Source organism: Onthophagus taurus, chromosome 3 (genome assembly GCF_036711975.1).
Source record: "Onthophagus taurus isolate NC chromosome 3, IU_Otau_3.0, whole genome shotgun sequence".
NCBI lineage: Eukaryota > Metazoa > Arthropoda > Insecta > Coleoptera > Scarabaeidae > Onthophagus > Onthophagus taurus.
The window spans coordinates 28845012-28868739 of NC_091968.1; the positions used below are offsets into that span (position 1 = coordinate 28845012).

General features: G+C 27.8%; 3 protein-coding genes across 3 annotated transcripts; 2 read left to right on the forward strand and 1 right to left on the reverse strand.

Annotated features, from left to right (window-relative positions):
• The first annotated feature begins 3385 nt into the window (after positions 1–3385).
• On the forward strand, positions 3386–4805 carry LOC111424052 (prion-like-(Q/N-rich) domain-bearing protein 25). The gene is made up of 5 exons (XM_023057456.2): positions 3386–3689; positions 3739–3882; positions 3936–4082; positions 4134–4388; positions 4453–4805. The coding sequence occupies exons 1-5, from the start codon at positions 3587–3589 to the stop codon at positions 4797–4799; spliced, it is 996 nt and encodes a 331-aa protein (XP_022913224.2). The 5' UTR covers positions 3386–3586; the 3' UTR covers positions 4800–4805.
• Positions 4806–4834: 29 nt separating this feature from the next.
• On the forward strand, positions 4835–11152 carry LOC139429223 (uncharacterized). Its single transcript, XM_071194728.1, has 4 exons — positions 4835–5082; positions 5145–5273; positions 5324–5446; positions 11027–11152. Exons 1-4 carry the CDS (start codon positions 4986–4988, stop codon positions 11095–11097), a joined length of 420 nt encoding a protein of 139 aa, XP_071050829.1. The 5' UTR covers positions 4835–4985; the 3' UTR covers positions 11098–11152.
• On the reverse strand, positions 9854–12901 carry LOC111424051 (uncharacterized). The gene is made up of 3 exons (XM_023057455.2): positions 12245–12901; positions 11971–12183; positions 9854–11914 (listed from the first exon to the last, which is right to left on the reverse strand). Exons 1-3 carry the CDS (start codon positions 12327–12329, stop codon positions 11178–11180), a joined length of 1035 nt encoding a protein of 344 aa, XP_022913223.2. The 5' UTR covers positions 12330–12901; the 3' UTR covers positions 9854–11177.
• Between the last annotated feature and the right edge of the window lie 10827 nt (positions 12902–23728).

Consider the following 23728-nt stretch of genomic DNA (forward strand, 5'->3'; position numbering starts at 1 on the left):
ATATATTACTTTTAAAAGAATAAATGTTAATTATTTAGTAATAATTAGATTAGAATTTAAAATAAATTAAAATGATACGATTATTTTTATAATTGAATTGTTATAATTAATTTCTACTAGATGGCGCTAATTTTGTTCACATCCAAAAACCCAATAATTAAAAAATATGTAAAAAATATTTGTTTGATTTTTAAAACGATTTATTTATACATTAGTTTTAAAAGAATTAATGTTAATTATTTAGTAATAATTAGATTAGAATTTAAAATAAATTAAAATGATACGATTATTTTTATAATTTAATTGTTATAATTAATTTCTACTAGATGGCGCTAATTTTGTTCACATCCAAAAACACAAAAAGACATAATAATTAAAAAATATGTGCTTGTAAGATCGGCTATTTTTAAAAACCAGGTAAAATCGATCTCAAAGAATCCTCCAGCGTTATAACAATCCATCCCCAATTTAGATTGTTTAATAAAACTCCTTAAATTTCCTCTAAACTTCTTTGAATTAAAATCCTCTTGTGTTCTTTCCAATTTTAGCATCAATTTATAGGAGATTGATGGTGTTTTTTGTATTTCTCTATTCGATGAGGTCGCTGCTGAAGCTATTAATGAACTGTACGTCTAAAAAGATGGATAAATTTCACAATTATATAGTAAAAAAAAATATTTACCATATTTGTTACAAACCACCAAAGTCTCGTGAAGATATACGGTATACTTCGGTTGTATAAAAAGTTAAGTAAGAATAAAAGATTCGTTGCGACCGTATTTAGAGTTTCAAAGAATAAAATTAGCCCATAAACTTCATTGATTTCTTCCATTTCTTGAATAAGACATTGAAAAACGCGTAATAACTCATCTAATTCGAAATTATCTTGATTTGTGATATTGGAATGGTTTAAATTAAAAAATCTTTTCGCTAAAATCCTATTTAACACTTCAAATCTGTTCGTAACACATCTTATTGTAGCCCCAATACACATCAATGTCGATTGGATCATTAATTTTTGGACCATTTCGAGAAAATATCCTCTTTTGATTATTTCCAAAGGTAATTGGAAATATTCCAAAAGAGATAAAAAAAATTGCAGGAATATCATTAAATAAATAACCCCCAATTTAATTGAATACCACAAAAATTTCTTTTCTTCATAAAAATCGTTATAATTTAAAAATTTCTTATCAATTTTTATGATTATGTTTAATAATTGAGTTAATTTAAGCGATTTTTTCGTAAAATTCATTGAAATTAGAATAGTTACATAAACGGTTATCATTAAAATCGTGCTTAAAGTAAAAACAACGATGCTGGTTGGCGAAGAAAATTCAAAACTCTTCATCCTAATTTGATAAACTAAGCCGTAAGATATCAAAAATGTCGTTAAAACGATGAGAATTATTAATTTCCGTTTTTTTGACGGTTTTTCAACGGTATTTTTGATTTTATTGTAAAATGGAGCAACTCCAAAAGTGTTTCCAATTTTGAAACATACTAATAAATACTTAAAATCATTTCTTAAAGGTATTTTTTGATACATATTTCTTGATACACTAAAATTCTTGAAATGAATCATTTTTTGAAGGGAAATATTAATGGGTATTGTAATAAATGGGTTGTTAATGGTTGAAATACTCTATTAAATGACCAATTTAATAAAAAGGAGGTTCTATTTAGCAATAGATGGTGTTATGTAACATAATTATTAAGATGTCCTCCATTATGTCCATTTATGACTTTATTTCCATGAAATTCATGGAAATTAAAGTCTTGTTTGTGTACTCCATTAATTTGGCTCTTTATGTTAACTCCTCCTATGTATTGCTGCATTAAACATCATTTTAAGGTCTTTGACTTAAAGTTATCAACTTTTTGGGGGCGGCATTTAGAGCGAAAAACTTCTTTAATAATAATTTCCTAACCATTCGACTCAAATTATTTTCAATTACCATTCCGAATCGATTTACCAACCCATTATTTACAGTACTTATAAAACTGCTTTTATTGTTACATTAAACGTTTCGTCTTCTATGATTTCACCAGGAAATATCTCATAGTTTTTATCCATTCCTTATATAAGGTTATATGAACAGTTTTCTATCATAAGCTTGATTTGTTTGTAATGCTCTAACACCGACGTTTTTATCTTCATTTTCGTTTTCTTTATTGATTCGTTAGTTGTTTACAAAGATAACCTCACATTTCTTTTTTTTGACACAATCATATTCTTATTTCCTGTTTTACCGACCATTACCAACCTTGTTTTCATTAGATTTTGAGTTTAAAATTAAAACACACTATCTGAATGTAAGTTCCACAAAAACCCATTTTTATCATTTAACCCTTGTTTATATATATACCATATATATGTATATCTATAAACAAAGATTTAAGTTTGTGCAATTATAAATAATTTTCTTTGATGCGCCATCTATTAGAACTCAATGGAACTTTCGTCATTTTAAACGTCAAATTTGACACTCAAAATATGTGAAAAATATTTGTTTGATTTTTAAAACGATTTATTTATATATTACTTTTAAAAAAATTAATGTTAATTATTTAGTAATAATTAGATTAGAATTTAAAATAAATTAAAATGATACGATTATTTTATAATTTAATTGTTATAATTAATTTCTACTAGATGGCGCTAATTTTGTTCACATCCAAAAACACAAAGACATACTTAAAAAATATGTAAAAAATATTTATTTGATTTTTAAAACGATTTTTATCATTTAACCCTTGTTTATATATATACCATATATATGTATATCTATAAACAAAGATTTAAGTTTGTGCAATTATAAATAATTTTCTTTGATGCGCCATCTATTAGAACTCAATGGAAATTTTGTCATTTTAAACGTCAAATTTGACACTCCAAGAAGTTTTTAAATTTAATTTCGTAATTTTGAGGTTCATCGATGAAAATGTTATTTAATATTGATAATAATGTTGATTGGGTATGTACGTAGATGCACGTGGAAGCGATAATAATCGATTTTATGCTATCGGAAACATTTCTTCTAACATGTATGTAGTTGTTCACAATATGAGTTAACCAAGGGGGCAATAAAAATACAATTACAACAAAATTTATATAATCAAGTTGGAAGATAGTGAGAGCTAAAGACCGTTGGAAAGTCTTGGGAGTAAACAGAAATTATTTGGAGTGATTTGGGAGCTATTCATTGGAATCAGATTTATACAGTGTAGTCACAAGTTGATCTTTTTTGATTAACCCGAATGTTATCATGAAAAATTCTGTATTACTTTTAATTTTTCCGGAAAATGAAAATAAATTTGCAGCAACAAACACTTATTACAATCTAGTAAGTACATTTACTCAGTATCCTAATTTTAAGTACAATAATTTATATTTAAAACCAAAATATAAACAAATACTTTACGATCAATCCCTGTAGATTACAAAACTAAACCACACCTTTACCCACTTTCCCTTATCATACGATAAGATAACAAAAACTGTATTAAATAGAATTATTTTGTGAATCATTTCTAATACTATCCTTACACTTGTTTTTTGAGTAAATAACAAATAATTTTAACGATGTTAACTAAAAACATGTTTAGTACAATAATTTTATGCGTTTTCTTTTGTGTATTTACCAAAATTTGTTTAGGTAACGAAGAATTACCACGATCCGGAGGCAGTAAGTTTGTTTTCCTTTTTAAATTAATTATTCATTATTATATTTTTAGTATCAAACACCCCGTGCTCATTAGATAGAGATTGCAACGAAAATAGTTTTTGCTTTGGAAACGATCAAGTTAATCGAGGTTTTTGTCGATGCAAAGATGGATTTATTATTTTCAGAAATAGAACTTTTTATGAATGTTTACCACGTAAGATTTAATTAAATGACTTTATAAATATGTTAAATCAAATTTATTTTTAGCCGCCGAAAGCGTTGGATCATCTTGTACAAGAAACAATCAATGCACTTTAGTTTTAGGAAATCCTTCACTATGTCTCAACAATACTTGCCAATGCTTGGAAAATTCGCATTTTGTTGAACCTCAAAATCAGTGTTATTTAACATCAAGTAAAAAAACGAAATTGATTCGATTCTTTTTATGAATTAAGTTTCTTTTAGGACCTGGTGAATTATGTCAGTCGGATTTTAATTGTTTATTATCCGATAATAGCATTGGAAATTGCTTTATGGGAAGATGTAAATGTCCAATTCTTCATCATCACACAGATGATGGTAGATGCGTCCCATCTGCGTATTTAGGTGATGTTTGTACGGAAGACGATGCTTGTAGACACACCTTTGCTGCGTGTTACGACGTTTGTAGATGCATTGGAGGTTATGCACCTTCATCTGATGGAAGAACTTGTTTATTGGGTAATAAAAACGGTTAAATAAGTCTGGAACACATCCTCATTAAAGAAATTAATTTTAATTTTAGCTGCAAATAGTTTCGGAGATAACTGCACTGAAGTATCTCAGTGTACAGAATATTTAAGTAGTTCCATCTGTCAAGATGGAACTTGCCAATGTCGCACGGGTTTTCACGGAATTGGACCTCATTGTTGGAGAGATGTAACTGCAGGGGGGATGTGCGAGGATAGACGAGAATGTTTTATAAGAAATAATACAATGGAAAACGTTGGTTGTTTGGATGGGGTTTGTACATGTTTGGAAAAGTTTGAAAATATAAGGGGGCATTGTATACCATCGAAAGGAACAATTTTAACATCATTTAGGTTAATAATTGCGTTTACGTTTAGTTTTCTTATAATAAAGTTATCTTAAGTATCATTATTTAAAATTATAAAATTCTTTAACGTTTTATTCCCCAAACAAATCGATAATTGGTAATTTGAAGATGCTCTTTCTTTTCCAAGGCTTCACTCCTTTTGTGAACCTTTCACCACCTTATTCCTGGTAGAAATAAATAATCGATCTAACAAAACCCGTACAAACGGGGTTCATTACGCGATGGATTGCGTGATTGTAATGTTCTTTGCGTGTTTTAACTTTTTACCCATCATTAAAAGTCAAGACGATTATTATTCGAGACCTTTACAAGCATACTGTAAGTGATTTAGTCAATTAATTAGTCTTAATTTTCTTGTTTTAATAAAAAAAAATTCTTAGCTTCATACAATGAGCATTGTATCTCTAATAAAGATTGTCGACCGTTCGGATATATTTGCAAAAACAATAAAACTTGCGATTGCGATCGAATGTATTCTTTGGATGTTTATAAAACTCAATGCGTTGGAGGTAAAAAACAACTTTAAGTGAAAAAAAAAAACCTTTTTAAATCATTTTAGGTGTTGATCAAAAATGTATTTACGATGAACATTGTATAATCGGGGCGTTTTGTATGAACCAGGCTATTTGTAAATGCAAAGAAACGACTCCGGTTATTCTTGAAAATGGAATGGTTTGTGCAAGTAAGATTTAATTTAAATTTTTGTTGGTAGTATTGTTTCTGTCACAAAAATGAGCACGTTTTTATTTAAAATACAAAAGAAATGAAATTAATATTAAAAAAACATGATCAATAAAGAAAAAATTAAAAATTTTAACATATTTGAGTTAAATTATCTAAATAAAAATAAATGGTTATAAAAGACACTAAATTTAAGTTGGTAGTTGAATGACGTGAAGTTTAAATTTCAAAAAAATTAATTTTACTTTTATCTTAAAGTATATAATTTACTTTGAGACATAATTCATTAATTAATTACGATTTTTCCAAAATTATTAAAAATGGTTAGGCAATTTAATATACATAAAACAGAATGAAGTGTGTTAAGGTTCTCGAACAAATTGACGTAGACGGGGTGAGGTAGGAAACGTGACGTCATTGGAAGAAAATTATAATATAATATACAGGGGTGTCCATTATGTATGGAATATAGTATATATCTTGGTATCAACTTTATAAAAAAACAATTTATACAAAAGTTGTTTAATATTTTGTTTGCCATAATAATGCATTCAATTGTTTTTATTTCAGAAAACAAATGAGTAACGAATAACACTTGAAGTTTTTTAAATGGCAATGTATCCTTTCGTTAGGCTCATTTGATAGAGATTTGTTTTCTCTTTATGATGACGTAAAATTTTAGTACTCTTATATCAGAAAATCTTTGAAAAAAATTTTAAAATTGTTTATTAAGAAAATTTAACTAATAACATGAATCTAGATATCCGAGATCGTCAAGTACCTCGAATTCCGAATACATGTTAGTTCTATTTCAGTAAAAATAGACAACAATTTAACAATTTTCAAAGTTTCGGGTTTAGTTAAACCTGAATTTTTCTAGTTCTAGGTTTAGTGTTAGTTCTACTTTTAGTGCAATAAAAATATACAACATAGTGATATCTAGCAACATCATGTTTGGACTCATTTTAATAGTTTTTTTTATAAAGAATACATCATGAAAGAACACCATGAAGTTGTGCATTTGTTTATTATATGATAACTAATTTCAGATTTAAAATGTCAACCTCAATTTTGACATATTTGTAATCTTCATTAAAAATCCTTTAAAATGAGTACAAACACGACATATTTATCTTCAATATTAATGAAGTTATGGTCAACTTCCGGTTAGAACTGTCAACGTCAATTTTGACATATTTGTAATTGTCGTGAAAAATCCTTTGAAATGAGCCCAAACATGATACGTTTAATTCCAATATTACTCGAGATATAAGCAACTTCCGATTTGAAATGTCAATGTCATTTTGACATATTCTTAATTTTTATAAAATATCATAATATTTGTCACAAAAACAAAAGTATAATAAAAATAAAAAATTAAGGTTGGTATTAATATTTAATAATTAAATTGCTATCTTCATTGTTGCTAACTTCGGGTTTAATGTTTTTTATTCTAACTTTTTCGTTTTTTGAGATAAGTGCGTCAACTTTGGACTCATATTAAAAGTTTTTTAATGAAGATGACAAATACATATGTCAAAATTGACGTTGACGTTTCAAACCGGAAGTGATTGTATTTCCATTAATATTAAAGTTAAATATGTCGAGTTTGGCCTCATTTTAAAGGATTTTTTATGAAGTTGACAAATATGTCAAAATTAAAAGTTGAAAGTTTGAACTTTTTGCTTTTTTGAGATAAATGCGTCAAGTTTGGACTCACATTAAAGGTTATTTTATGAAGATTACGAATATAATAATAAAATTAAAGTTAACATTGACAACTGAAAGTTTTTTTCACGACTAAACCCGACTGTTTCTAGTTCTAGGTCTTGTGTTAGTTCTAGTGATAGTGCTAGTGTAAAACTAGAACTAACACTAGACCTAGAACTAGAAATATTCGGTTTGGGTTCAAGCTCTTGTCTAAGACGCTCGGCTAAACCTAAAAGTGTTAGTTCTAGTTTTAATTGTTATTTAACCCTAAATTCTTGTACATTTTAATTGATCTAAAAATTTTTTTTTTTGATTTAATCCACTTACCTTACTTATAATTTCATCCATTCACCCATTTTGAATTAAATACACCTTTTAAATCCAACTAATTATATGTTTTTCATTAAAAAAACTTAAATTCAACGTCAATTTTGACAAGCAACTGCAATATGTAGATCTTAATCACCATGGTAACCGAGTCAAGTTGGATAACCTTAAAATAATAAAATTTTATTCCGATTTTTTTATCAATTCTAACCTAATTTTTATTAATTTTAAAACAATTCGAATTCTTTACGACTATCTCGCATTCATAACAAATTCGTTAATTGTAGTTCATTTAAATCGATTCTAATTAAGAGAAATAAATTAAAAATATCTTTTTTTGATTTAATCCACTTACCTTGCTTATAATACCCTAGGTAAACCAATTTTGAGTTATATGTATACAGCCTTTTAAACCAATTAAATAAGACTTTTTCCTTAAAAAAACGTAAATTCAATATCAATTTTGACAAGCAACTGCAATATGTAGATCTTAATCACCATGGTAACCGAGTCAAGTTGGATAACCTTAAAATAATAAAATTTTATTCCGATTTTTTTATCAATTCTAACCTAATTTTTATTAATATTAAAACAATTCGAATTCATTACGATTATCTCGCATTCATAACAAATTAGTTAATTGTAGTTAATTTAAATCGATTCTAATTAAGAGAAATAAATTAAAAATTTTTTTTTGATTTAATCCACTTACCTTGTTTATAATACCCTAGGTAAACCAATTTCGAGTTAAATACAGCCTTTTAAACCAATTAAATAAGACTTTTTCCTTAAAAAAACTTTGAAAACAATTTTGACAAGCACCTGCAATATTTGGATCTTAATCACCATGGTAACCGAGTCATGTTGGATAACCTAACAATAATAAAATTATAACTTAATATTTCGCTTTATATTTTAGTATTTTTTTAATTTTATTTTATCTTTTCTTTTTATATTTTTGTATATTGCTTCTTAAGTGAAATACACTGTATAAATAAAAACATAGAAATGTCAATTCTTCCAATGACGTCACAGCAAAGCCTTTGCGGGGGATACGTTCATAAATACAGCGTTCATCATATATATACTATCTCCTATATTACTCACTCCCTATTCAAGCAATGAGAGGAACGTGCGGAAGATAAAGGGAGACGGAATGATGGATTGTTTGCTCGTGTCTACGAGTACTCGCCAAGGCGCTTGCGTGAATTTTAAATATTGAAGGTATTGCGCGCATTTTCTCTAACCTGAAAATCTTATTATGTCAACAAGATACCAAATTATATACAGGATGATTTATAACATACGGAGCAGACTAAAAGGGTAGGTACTAGAGGTAAAACTGAAAAGATTTTCTTAATAATGTTTTGTTAGAAGCTTAATAGTTACATAGGCGATTAATTATTGAGATAATTAATCGCATTTTAATATACGAGTTAGTTACAATATTTTTCCGTTGACCGTCTTTTCAACAAAATAAAGAAAATCCATCGTTGAAAAATCTCCCAATTCTGTCACTGGTAAAATAACCTCACTTTTAATGTGTCATAATTTATTTTTGTAGTCTTACCGAATAGATATAGTGGTCGGTATTACAAATTTCATTGGACAATATTTATTAAATTGACTACTATTTAGTTCGGTCGGACTTTCTTAAAATCGTTTATTAATAGAAAATCGTTTATTAATAGGTGTCATTAATGAATGATTTTGTATACATTTATAAATCATATAAATACACGGTCGACGGAAAAATAATTTAACGTCCATTTTTGAAAACCGCTGATATTCAGTAAAGAATAATTAAAATACTTGTCCGTTGCTAAGTAACCAAATCAATTGGGTTGGCAGCAATAAAAACATGGTATCAGCAGTTCTCAATAAACAAACATCACCGTTTGAGCGTTTTAACAAATTTTTAAATAACCGTAACTGCTATATTATAAGGATTTTATTATTTTTGTTAATTATGCATTGTTTAAGTAACCCCGAAATATTCGCAGTTTGAATTTAAACGTAGTGTAATACCGTATATGGTAAGCAATGCTCGGCCATTACTTCAACTTTAACGTTCTATATCTTTGTGATTATTAAGTTGTGGTCAAAATTTTATTAGGAAAACATCTTCAATTTGGCTCCTAGTACATACCTATCCTTTTAGTGTGCTCCGTATGTTATAAATCCTGTATATATGTATATAATTTCATGTTTGTTTTTCCATTTACATTTGATTTATTTATTTATAATTTGCTACTTGTGTATTTATAATTTTATTACATGTACTTACCAGACTAGTGGGAAAGATAAATGATTTTTAATTAGAATATTCGAGGGGTAATAGAATAAAAATAGGAACTAATAAGAAAACTAGTCATTTTGAATTTATTTATTGATTCTTAAAAAGAATTAATCTATGATATTTTGAGCGAACATACTCATTTTTTGAAGAGTTTAATTTACACTCATGAAAGAGTCGAATAACGTAATATTTTTCAACAATTATTTTAATTAATTGTGATATGTGATTATATCTAAATAATCCTGGCTTTGTACATGCGTTATTAAATCTTGATTACTGAATACTAAACGATAACACCTCCGGACAACATCGTTTATCATAACACTCTTAATATTGGTGCCGAATATTTTAGTTATGTTCTCTCTATAAACCCTTTCGGCAATTTGACAAATTGTAGTAACATCTTTTGAGGGATAAATTAGCTTTCCCTCATTTTTTAAATTAATCAATAAACAATTTTTTTCACAAGATACTAAATACCTTTTACAGAAAGTGCACATATTTGACGCTAAAATTTTTTTAACAACAAATCCGTTGATGTATTCTATCACATTTTCTACATAGTTATTAAATTTTCACATTGTATTTACATTATCGTGATCGAACACATCAGCGGAAATGTTTTCACAACTTTCTTGTAATGGATATACATATTGGCTTCGTTTTGATGATATGTGTAAAATATCTAATCCGTCTGCCAAGCAATTCGAATTATCAAAAATTTTTATTTCGCTTCTAATTAATAAGCGTCTGAAGGCACTTTCAAATTGCTTGGCATTCGGATTATTATTGAAGCCACCACGACTTCTAATAGCGCTAAAATACGTTTCGATAAAATCTTTGAAAATAGTCAATAACAAACACTTGAAACAATAATAACACCAGGCTGAACACCCCAAAAACAAACCAAAAGAGAAATGGCGGAAATGGCAGCATAAATGGCAACAAATGTTTACGCTAGGTGGCGCTTACGTAGCAGTTGATACTCACGCATGCGTACGGAGTAGAGATCAAAGACAAGTGCAGATATATATGTTTGCACTCTAATATAGGCTTGTAATCGGTCTCCTAGTCAGCAATATAGGAGATAGTATATATATGGCGTTCATATATCATACGTTCTAAAATAAAGATTCCTGTTAAAAACTGGTTTTATTCATGATTTATAAATAAAAATAGTAATTTATGTACATTTTTATTCTTAAACAGTGTTAATTGAATCATAACAATTTTATTCGTTTTTAGAAAGCAACAAAATGAAGAATTGTGAAAAGTCCTGGGTTTTATTACCCTTTATAATCGCATTCTTAAAATAAATTTGTTTTAATAAAGTGCACCATTAGAAGATAAAAATAAAGTAGATAACAAACGATCAAATTGTTTCATTTAATTTATTTTAACATTCAAAATCAACAGGTCGATCAACAATTCCATTTGGAGCATCGGATAATTCACAAAGTCCCCATAAACAACCATCCCTGGGATTTCCCCACTTCCCAATAAATTGCATCCAATCGGGTTGTTTCGAATACTTCAAATGATAAATTTGAATGTCCTCCCAAGTTCTCCACACAACCCCGTAACCTGTGTAATCATATAAATTGGGAAGTTTATAATATCGTTGTCTTCCACGATCACCCCATAATCCATGGGATCCTCTTGCAGCATACAAAACCGGTCTGTTTCTATCCAACCGCACCTCCGCAGGAAAATTAATGTGTTTTAAAAGTGTTTTTCTCCTCCTTTGGTCTTTATATCGAAAAACTCTACCTCTTAAATCGTAGGAATAATAAGCACCGATATCATGGGTTGAAGCAAAAAGCTCGATTGGTTCATAATTGGAATTAAATGAAATCGTTATGTGTTCAAAATCACCAACGTGATTCCCAATTTTTTTTGTTACACCTAAACATTTATTTAAAACTGGAATGAAAGGAACTGGAATACGCGAACCAAGAAAACAAACTTTTTTTCCTTCATTATATGGAAAGAAAAACCAATAAGATGCTATAAAAGTAAAATTTCCTCGGGATCTTTTTTTCATCCCACATTCATTTACAATTACGTAAGAGGGAACTGAAAATTTATCCGGATTTCTGCCGTTTAAAAAGGATAAACTCGATTTTAAATCGTCTAAAAAAATTTGGTTATAATTTTATTTTAATAAAATTTATTTGTTTTGATTAAACCTAAATTCATTCTGGTTGTTAAATGAACACCATGCGATGATCTTCCAATTGGTAAGTTATTATTTAAATCATTCTTGAAATCGTTTTTAATGGGAGTCCCATCTGAATTAGCAGGATAAACATGTTCCAAATACTCCTCAACGCTTAACGGAAAGAATTTCTCTTCTGGATGAAAAATAATTAAAGGTGCCCATTTTTTTATAGTCGAATCGACTAAAAAACTCTAATTTCCCATATTTCGGCGACCGCTTAAGAAAATTAACCTTAATCTTACCCATTTCGTGATTAATTCTAAAACACCCAATAAATTTAATATTTAATAAAGTGACTATTATAATCTTGGTCACGATGTCAAACATTTCTTTGGTATCCTTTTAAAAGATTAACGATAGTGATGTTGACCGAGAAACTAAAACGTTTCTTTCACCACAAACTCGGTTAACTACTGGGAATTTGGAACGAAGAGCAAGCGAATTTTATTTAAACTTGGCGTCCCTACTTCTTCTTTCACTTTAATTGAATTAGAACTCGAGATGTTTTTTAAACTTTCTTTTTGTATTTTGAAGTGTTTTGATGATGATTTCGTAATGAATTTTTATTCATTTTGGTAACGAATGTTTTCCTTTTTTTCTCTTTTTGGTATCGTTATGGAACGTTGTGAAAGCAATAACAATGCGAATGCAATGTCATGGTTTTTCTGTTATGCAAGAAATGAATTGATGAATTAATAGAGTTAAATAATAATTTTTATTTCCTTCAACATAAATTGTATTTAGTCGAAATCGACTTACGCTCACTCAATATGATTTTACATTAAAACAACTTGTTTCATGATGATTATATGTAATACAATGAACAAGAATTGATTTTTTTAATGATACAAATAATTATAAAATAGAATAAATTACTTAAAATAATAAATCTTCTTAGAAGACAACTTTAGTTTCTTGTTTAATGTGAGCTGGGGCTTGATTGCTTTTCCCCATATTAAAAGTTTTCGCTACTTTAATAAATTTTGCATCGGGCGAAGACCTCCAATAAACGGTTTGGACGGCGTTTCTTCCGGCAATATATCTTGTAGCGGCACTGACCAACACTTTAGGTTGCATTTTTTCTTTTTACTTCGAAAAAATTAAACAAAAAATTCTTCTTATAAGAAGATTTGAAGTTTCCTTTAGAAAGGAACTTGAGTAACTGTTCTTATTTTAGAAAGGAACTGATTGTAAACAGTAGGAAATTTCGTATTTATACCCAAGGCGTTCTGCTTATCAGCAATTGTGACGTCCTAATCGCATTTTTAAAATTTCTGTTCTCGGGGTATTGCACGGTTAGACACGATGTCTAAACGTGATTAAAAACGATATGATTGTAGTAAATTCCTTGGAAATTTTGGTAAACACAATCGGTGAACACGTGAGAACTAAATGTTTTACACGATTCGCGCAGCACAAATCATTTTTAATACTTAAACTATCTTATTTGAGCTTATCTTGTTTAGTCAATATGGGAAGATCGATTTTTTTGGGACTACTTTTTAAAGATTTTAATCATTTTATTACTACTTGTGTTTTGTATAAAATGATCTCATTTTTTATTAACCATTGTTACTATTGTTTAACAACATTTTTTTTAAATACTTACAATTGAGACAATCACTTTTTGTTACTATCTAGACAAATTTAGTTGGAACTGGTTAGTTATAGTAAATTAATCATTCCATTTTTTGTGGTTTCTCTGTTTGGGTTTTGGGGTTTGGTCTTTATCGACATTTAATGATCTATAAAACAGAATTGTTTTAGTTTTTAGATTTCTTAATACATATAATTTACGTTTAAGTGTGTACTTTTGACATCAAAATCTCTTTCAAAATAAATCAAATTATACAAAAATATTTATTAAGTTTTAAAATGTGATCTTGTAGCTTTAATTTCGTACATAAATTGTTTCTTAATTTCAATAAATTCAATTTTAAATTATTTGGAATAATTTTGACATTTTTTTAGGTTATGTTGTCATTCTTTGACATTCAAACGTCACAACAACAATTTTAGGTTATGTTTCGTTATGAAAATCAATAATCTTTTATTTGAGACAATAAAACTAGATTAAATTGACTTTATAATGCTGTTTATTTCATCACCATATCTTAATTAGTTCACGAGGTACGTTTTTTCTTCAGTTTGACTTCATTTCTACAACTGTCAAAAATGCATGGTTCGAGTTAAAACGCCGTTGCATCCAAATTCGGGAAGAATAAGAATTTATATTTAGCAAATTAAAACTAGATTAAATTTGCTTTAAAATGCACTTTATTTCACTATGATATCTCAATTAGTTCTCGAGATACGATTATTTTAAATTGACATTCACTCAAACATAACCTCTTTAATTGCTGATTATGCAGAGTTGAATTCAAGAAATCTTAGCACCGGAACTATGAAAAATTAAGAACTTACATTTGAGTCATCGAAATTAGATTAAATTTGGTTCATAATGTCGTTTATTTCAACACCATATCTTAATTACTTTACGAAGGACGATTTTTTTAAGTTACCATTCATTTCTATAACTGTCAAAATGCACAGTTTGAGTTAGAACGTCGTTGCATCCAAATTCAGGAAGAATAAGAATTTATATTTCGCAAATTAAAACTAGATTAAATTTACTTTAAAATGCACTTTATTTCATTATGATATCTCAATTAGTTCTCGAGATACGATTATTTTAAATTGACATTCACTCAAACATAACCTCTTTAATTGCTGATTATGCAGAGTTGAATTCAAGAAATCTTAGCACCGGAACTATGAAAAATTAAGAACTTACATGTGAGTCATCAAAATTAGATTAAATTTGGTTTATAATGTCGTTTATTTCAACACCATATCTTAATTACTTTACGAAGGACGATTTTTTTAAGTTACCATTCATTTCTATAACTGTCAAAATGCACAGTTTGAATTAAAACGCCGTTGCATCCAAATTCTGGAAGAATAAGAATTTATATTTCGCATATTAAAAGTAGATTAAATTTGCTTTAAAATTCACTTTATTTCATTATGATATCTCAATTAGTTCTCGAGATACGATTATTTTAAATTGACATTCACTCAAACATAACCTCTTTAATTACTGATTATGCAGAGTTGAATTCAAGAAATCTTAGCACCGGAACTATGAAAAATTAAGAATTTACATTTGAGTCATCAAAATTAGATTAAATTTGGTTTATAATGTCGTTTATTTCAAGACCATATCTTAATTACTTTACGAAGGACGATTTTCTTAAGTTATCATTCATTTCTATAACTGTCAAAATGCACAGTTTGAGATAAAACGCCGTTGCATCCAAATTCGGGAAGAATAAGAATTTATATTTAGCAAATTAAAACTAGATTAAATTTGCTTTAAAACGCACTTTATTTCATTATGATATCTCAATTAGTTCTCGAGATACGATTATTTTAAATTGCCATTCACTCAATCATAACCTCTTTAATTACTGATTATGCAGAGTTGAATTCAAGAAATCTTAGCACCGGAACTATGAAAAATTAAGAACTTACATTTGAGTCATTAAAATTAGATTAAATTTGGTTTATAATGTCGTTTATTTCAACACCATATCTTAATTAGTTTACGAAGGACGATTTTTTTAAGTTACCATTCATTTCTATAACTGTCAAAATGCACAATTTGAGTTAAAACGCCGTTGTATCCAAATTCAGGAAGAATAAGAATTTATATTTCGCAAATTAAAACTAGATTAAATTTGCTTTAAAATGCACTTTATTTCATTATGATATCTCAATTAGTTCTCGAGATACGATTATTTTAAATTGACATTCACTCAAACATAACCTCTTTAATTACTGATTATGCAGAGTTGAATTCAAGAAATCTTAGCACCGGAACTATGAAAAATTAAGAACTTACATTTGAGTTATCGAAATTAGATTAAATTTGGTTTATAATGTCGTTTATTTCAAGACCATATCTTAATTACTTTACGAAGGACGATTATTTTAAGTTACCATTCATTTCTATAACTGTCAAAATGCACAGTTTGAGTTAAAACGCCGTTGCATCCAAATTCAGGAAGAATAAGAATTTATATTTCGCAAATTAAAACTAGATTAAATTTGCTTTAAAATGCACTTTACTTCATTATGATATCTCAATTAGTTCTCGAGATACGATTATTTTAAATTGCCATTCACTCAACATAACCTCTTTAATTATTGATTCTGCAGAGTTGAATTCAAGAAATCTTAGCACCGGAACTATGAAAAATTAGGAACTTACATTTGAGTCATCAAAATTAGATTAAATTTGGTTTATAATGTCGTTTATTTCAACACCATATCGTAATTCATTCACGAAAGACGATTTTTTTAATTTACCATTCATTTCTATAACTGTCAAAATGCACAGTTTGAGTTAAAACGTCGTTGCATCCAAATTCAGGAAGAATAAGAATTTATATTTCGCAAATTAAAACTGGATTAAATTTGCTTTAAAATACACTTTATTTCATTATGATATCTCAATTAGTTCTCGAGATACGATTATTTTAAATTGACATTCACTCAAACATAACCTCTTTAATTACTGATTATGCAGAGTTGAATTCAAGAAATCTTAGCACCGGAACTATGAAAAATAAAGAACTAACATTTGAGTCATCGAAATTAGATTAAATTTGGTTTATAATGTCGTTTATTTCAACACCATATCTTAATTCGTTCACGAAGGACGATTTTTTTAAGTTACCATTCATTTCTAGAATTGTCAAAAATGCACGGTTCGAGTTAAAACGCCGTTGCATCCAAATTCGAGAAGAATAAGAATTTATATTTAGCAAATTAAAACTAGATTAAATTTGCTTTAAAATGCACTTTACTTCATTAGGATATCTCAATTAGTTCTCGAGATACGATTATTTTAAATTGACATTCACTCAAACATAATCTCTTTAATTACTGATTATGCAGAGTTGAATTCAAGAAATCTTAGCACCGGAACTATGAAAAATTAAGAACTTACATTTGAGTCATCGAAATTAGATTAAATTTGGTTTATAATGTCGTTTATTTCAAGACCATATCTTAATTACTTTACGAAGGACGATTTTTTTAAGTTACCATTCATTTCTATAACTGTCAAAATGCACAGTTTGAGTTAAAACGTCGTTGCATCCAAATTCAGGAAGAATAAGAATTTATATTTCGCAAATTAAAACTAGATTAAATTTGCTTTAAAATGTACTTTATTTCATTATGATATCTCAATTAGTTCTCGAGATACGATTATTTTAAATTGACATTCACTCAAACATAACCTCTTTAATTACTGATTATGCAGAGTTGAATTCAAGAAATCTTAGCACTGGAACTATGAAAAATTAAGAACTTACATTTGAGTCATCGAAATTAGATTAAATTTGGTTTATAATGTCGTTTATTTCAACACCATATCTTAATTACTTTACGAAGGACGATTTTTTTAAGTTACCATTCATTTCTATAACTGTCAAAATGCACAGTTTGAGTTAAAACGCCGTTTCATCGAAATTCGAGAAGAATAAGAATTTATATTTCGCAAATTAAAACTAGATTAAATTTGCTTTAAAATGCACTTTACTTCATTATGATATCTCAATTAGTTCTCGAGATATGATTATTTTAAATTGACATTCACTCAAACATAACCTCTTTAATTATTGATTATGCAGAGTTGAATTCAAGAAATCTTAGCACCGGAACTATGAAAAATTAAGAACTTACATTTGAGTCATCGAAATTAGATTAAATTTGGTTTATAATGTCGTTTATTTCAACACCATGTCTTAATTACTTTACGAAGGACGATTTTTTAAGTTACCATTCATTTCTATAACTGTCAAAATGCACAGTTTGAGTTAAAACGCCGTTGCATCCAAATTCTGGAAGAATAAGAATTTATATTTCGCATATTAAAAGTAGATTAAATTTGCTTTAAAATTCACTTTATTTCATTATGATATCTCAATTAGTTCTCGAGATACGATTATTTTAAATTGACATTCACTCAAACATAACCTCTTTAATTACTGATTATGCAGAGTTGAATTCAAGAAATCTTAGCACCGGAACTATGAAAAATTAAGAATTTACATTTGAGTCATCAAAATTAGATTAAATTTGGTTTATAATGTCGTTTATTTCAAGACCATATCTTAATTACTTTACGAAGGACGATTTTTTTAAGTTACCATTCATTTCTATAACTGTCAAAATGCACAGTTTGAGTTAAAACGTCGTTGCATCCAAATTCAGGAAGAATAAGAATTTATATTTCGCAAATTAAAACTAGATTAAATTTGCTTTAAAATGCACTTTACTTCATTATGATATCTCAATTAGTTCTCGAGATACGATTATTTTAAATTAACATTCACTCAAACATAACCTCTTTAATATTGATTATGCAGAGTTGAATTCAAGAAATCTTAGTACTGGAACTACGGGAAATCAATAACTTACATTTGAGTCATCAAAATTAGATTAAATTTGCTTTATAATGTCGTGTATTTCACCACTATATCTTAATTAATTCTCGAGTTACGATTTATTTAAGTTTTCGTTCAAGTAAGTACAACTGTTAAACATGTAGTGTTTGAAATATCAATAAATTTCTTCCAGTTAATGTGGAAATTTAATAATCTAAACTTATTAATAACACAGTTTTGAACAAGTTTTGTTCTTTAAACAATTTCTATTAATGTTGAAGGGAGAAAAATGAAGAAGTCTTCAAATATGTATAACCACATTTCTTCTCAGTTACTCCATTCAAAGATTGTTTTTAAGGGAAATCATAAATAAGAATATTTTAGCTTTAATTTAAAACATTAATCGTTGCTTTAAATTTCAAAATAAAGTTGAAATGATTTTTTTAACATAAATATAGTATTTTTTATTTGATTTATTGCAAATCGGATGATACAGATAAAACAATCAATTAAATTTAGCCCGAAAACGAACTAGATAAAACTAGATCACCTTAAAAATATAAATATCGATTTAATTAATTTAAAATAATAATCATAAAAAGAGAAGTAAAGCCACAAAGTCTGCGGATTTGTTTCACAATCTTTGTTTTACTTTATTAAACCTTTATCATCTTCTTCGAAGTGACGTCAATAATATTTCAATAAATTCTATTTTGAACTCTGTTTACTAACATAAACTATATACAAACCCGACAATTATTATATTAAGTCACACATAATTATTTTATTGTTTAATTTATAATGGGACAACATTTTATAATGTAATAACATTTATTGTAATGAAATCACTTCAAAAAATACTTTTTTAATTATCAGCAGACGAAAGGGGAATCTTTGTAATCGGTGTCGTTGAAATTCGAACTTTGTTTATTTACGTTTCTGGGTGGAATTTTTTTGTAAAAATCAACTGATTACTGATTAAAACCCTATGTATAGAAAAAAATCTTCCGTAGGATGTTACATAAAAGCAAAATAACACACTTGAGATTGATTTTTATCAACGGTGATGTAAAAATACACAACAGAAATGGAAAAATTTCGCTTTTTTTTTTAAAACGCTTAGTAATGATTTTTTTATTTTAAACCTTTCAAAACAACATTTTTCGTGGTAACTTTTCATCAAATTGATCACGGTTTGATAACGTGCCGATTTTTATAGACGTCATGAATATGATAACGCATCCCTTAATTTAGTATAAATACAAGATGTTGTATTAAAAATGTTTAGTCTCGTTTTAACCACAACGTGTAATAAAGTAATAGAGTTTAATTAAAAAGTTAAATCAAGATGCAACATAAAGCTTTAATTGGTGCTGCTACAAGATACATCGCAGGTAGAAACGCTTTACAAACAGTTTATTGGAGATCATCACCCGATGCGAAATTTTTAAAAGTCTCCAAAACTTTTAATATGGGCAAACAAAGTCAAAAAGGAATTCCAGCACATATTAAACAAGAAATTAGAACCGCTTTTTAATTAATATAAATCTGTTTATATTTATTTTACTTTATTTATTAAGATTATTTGTTAGTAATTATTTTTTACGTTAATTGTTGTGGTAAATCATAGGTTAAATAAATCCCTCCGTTTTACTCGGTACAATATAAAGCATCTTTTTTTCTTTAAACTATTATATGTATTCCATATCCGCTTGATGATTTTTGTACCTTTTCCTTCATGTAGCGCTTAATTTGCTTAAAAATACACTTTATTTCATTATGATATCTCAATTAGTTCTCGAGATACGATTATTTTAAATTGACATTCACTCAAACATAACATTATTGATTATGCAGAGTTGAATTCAAGAAATCTTAGTACCGGAGCTACGAAAAATCACGAACTTGCATTTGAATCATCAAAACTAGATTAAATTTGCTTTATAATGTCGTTTATTTCAACACCATATCTTAATTAGTTCAAGAAGGAGAATTTTTTTAAGTTACCATTCATTTCTACAACTGTCAAAAGTGCACGGTTTGAGTTAAAACGTGGTTGCGTCAAAATTCGGGAAAATTAAGAATTTATATTGCGCACAATAAAACTAGATTAAATTTGCTTTAAAATGCACTTTATTTCATTATGATATCTCAATTAGTTCTCGAGATACGATTATTTTAAATTGCCATTCACTCAAACATAACCTCTTTAATTAACGATTATGCAGAGTTGAATTCAAAAAATCTTATCACCGGAACTATGAAAAATTAAGAACTTACATTTGAGTCATCGAAATTAGATTAAATTTGGTTTATAATGTCGTTTATTTCAACACCATATCTTAATTAGTTCAAGAAGGAGAATTTTTTTAAGTTACCATTCATTTCTACAACTGTCAAAAGTGCACGGTTCGAGTTAAAACGTGGTTGCGTCAAAATTCGGGAAAATTAAAAATTTATATTGCGCACAATAAAACTAGATTAAATTTGCTTTAAAATGCGCTTTATCTCATTATTATATCTCAATTAGTTCTTGAGATACGATTATTTTAAATTACCATTCACTCAAACATAACCTCTTTAATTAACGATTATGCAGAGTTGAATTCAAGAAATCTTAGCACCAGAACTACGAAAAATCAAGAACTTGCATTTGTGTCTTCAAAACTAGATTAAATTTGATTTATAATATCGTTTATTTCAACACCATATCTTAATTAGTTCACGAAGGACGATTTTTTTAAGTTACCATTCATTTCTATAACTGTCAAAATGCACAGTTTGAGTTAAAACGCCGTTGCATCAAAGTTCGAGAAGAATAAGAATTTATATTTCGCAAATTAAAACTGGATTAAATTTGCTTTAAAATGCACTTTATTTCATTATGATATCTCAATTAGTTCTAGAGATACGATTATTTTAAATTGCCATTCACTCAAACATAACCTCTTTAATTATTGATTATGCAGAGTTGAATTCAAGAAATATTAGTACCGGAACTACGCAAAATCAATAACTTACATTTGAGTCATCAAAATTAGATTAAATTTATTTTATAATGTCGTTTATTTCAACACTATATCTTAATTAGTTCAAGAAGGAGGATTTTTTTAAGTTACCATTCATTTCTACAACTGTCAAAAGTGCACGGTTCGAATTAAAACGTGGTTGCGTCAAAATTCGGGAAAATTAAGAATTTATATTGCGCACAATAAAACTAGATTAAATTTGCTTTAAAATGCACTTTATCTCATTATGATATCTCAATTAGTTCTCGAGATACGATTATTTTAAATTGCCATTCACTCAAACATAACCTCTTTCATTATTGATTATGCAGAATTGAATTCAAGAAATCTTAGTACCGGAGCTACGAAAAATCAAGAACTTGCATTTGAGTCATCAAAACTAGATTAAATTTGCTTTATAATGTCGTCTATTTCAACACCATATCTTAATTAGTTCAAGAAGGAGAATTTTTTTAAGTTACCATTCATTTCTACAACTGTCAAAAATGCACGGTTCGAGTTAAACCGTGGTTGCGTCTAAATTCGGGAAAATTAAGAATTTATATTGCGCACAATAAAACTAGATCAAATTTGCTTTAAAATGCACTTTATCTCATTATGATATCTCAATTAGTTCTCAAGATACGATTATTTTAAATTGCCATTCACTCAAACATAACCTCTTTAATTATTGATTATGCAGAGTTGAATTCAAGAAATCTTAGTACCGGAGCTACGAAAAATCAAGAACTTGCATTTGAGTCCTCAAAACTAGATTAAATTTGCTTTATAATGTCGTTTATTTAAACACCATATCTTAATTAGTTCACGAAAGACGATTTTTTAAGTTACCATTCATTTCCATAACTGTCAAAATGCACAGTTTGAGTTAAAACGTCGTTGCATCCAAATTCAGGAAGAATAAGAATTTATATTTCGCAAATTAAAACTAGATTAAATTTGCTTTAAAATGCACTTTATCTCATTATTATATCTCAATTAGTTTTCGAGATACGATTATTTTAAATTGCCATTCACTTAAACATAACCTCTTTAATTACTGATTATGCAGCGTTGAATTCAAAAAATCTTAGCACCGGAACTATGAAAAATCAAGAACTTACATTTGAGTCATCAAAACTAGATTAAATTTGCTTTATAATGTCGTTTATTTCAACACCATATCTTAATTAGTTTACGAAGGACGATTTTTTTAAGTTACCATTCATTTCCATAACTGTCAAAATGCACAGTTTGAGTTAAAACGTCGTTGCATCCAAATTCAGGAAGAATAAGAATTTATATTTCGCAAATTAAAACTAGATTAAATTTGCTTTAAAATGCACTTTATCTCATTATTATATCTCAATTAGTTTTCGAGATACGATTATTTTAAATTGCCATTCACTTAAACATAACCTCTTTAATTACTGATTATGCAGCGTTGAATTCAAAAAATCTTAGCACCGGAACTATGAAAAATTAAGAACTTACATTTGAGTCATCGAAATTAGATTAAATTTGGTTTATAATGTCGTTTATTTCAACACCATATGTTAATTAGTTTACGAAGGACGATTTTTTTAAGTTACCATTTATTTCCATAACTGTCAAAATGCACAGTTTGAGTTAAAACGCCGTTTCATCGAAATTCAGGAAGAATAAGGATTTATATTTCGCAAATTAAAACTAGATTAAATTTGCTTTAAAATGCACTTTATTTCATTATGATATCTCAATTAGTTCTCGAGATACGATTATTTTAAATTACCATTCACTCAAACATAACCTCTTTAATTAACGATTATGCAGAGTTGAATTCAAAAAATCTTTGCACCAGAACTACGAAAAATCAAGAACTTACATTTGAGTCATCGAAATTAGATTAAATTTGGTTTATAATGTCGTTTATTTCAACACCATATCTTAATTAGTTTAAGAAGGACGATTTTTTTAAGTTACCATTCATTTCTATAACTGTCAAAATGCACAGTTTGAGTTAATACGTCGTTGCATCCAAATTCAGGAAGAATAAGAATTTATATTTCGCAAATTAAAACTAGATTAAATTTGCTTTAAAATGCACTTTATCTCATTATTATATCTCAATTAGTTCTTGAGATACGATTATTTTAAATTGCCATTCACTCAAACATAACCTCTTTAATTACTGATTATGCAGAGTTGAATTCAAAAAATCTTAGCACCAGAACTACGAAAAATCAAGAACTTGCATTTGAGTCATCAAAACTAGATTAAA

Excerpts from the sequence above, each read along its gene's own strand:
- LOC139429223 (XM_071194728.1), top strand. The coding sequence starts at position 4,986 with ATGGATTGCGTGATTGTAATGTTCTTTGCGTGTTTTAACTTTTTACCC. Across the intron at positions 5,274-5,323 it reads TAAAACTCAATGCGTTGGAG|GTGTTGATCAAAAATGTATT; the intron begins GTAAAAAACAAC and ends AAATCATTTTAG. Across the intron at positions 5,447-11,026 it reads AAATGGAATGGTTTGTGCAA|AAAGCAACAAAATGAAGAAT; the intron begins GTAAGATTTAAT and ends ATTCGTTTTTAG.
- LOC111424052 (XM_023057456.2), top strand. The coding sequence starts at position 3,587 with ATGTTAACTAAAAACATGTTTAGTACAATAATTTTATGCGTTTTCTTT. Across the intron at positions 4,083-4,133 it reads TCAGTGTTATTTAACATCAA|GACCTGGTGAATTATGTCAG; the intron begins GTAAAAAAACGA and ends AGTTTCTTTTAG. Across the intron at positions 4,389-4,452 it reads TGGAAGAACTTGTTTATTGG|CTGCAAATAGTTTCGGAGAT; the intron begins GTAATAAAAACG and ends TTTTAATTTTAG.
- LOC111424051 (XM_023057455.2), bottom strand. The coding sequence starts at position 12,329 with ATGTTTGACATCGTGACCAAGATTATAATAGTCACTTTATTAAATATT. Across the intron at positions 12,184-12,244 it reads TAGAATTAATCACGAAATGG|TCGATTCGACTATAAAAAAA; the intron begins GTAAGATTAAGG and ends AGAGTTTTTTAG. Across the intron at positions 11,915-11,970 it reads AACAACCAGAATGAATTTAG|ACGATTTAAAATCGAGTTTA; the intron begins GTTTAATCAAAA and ends AAATTTTTTTAG.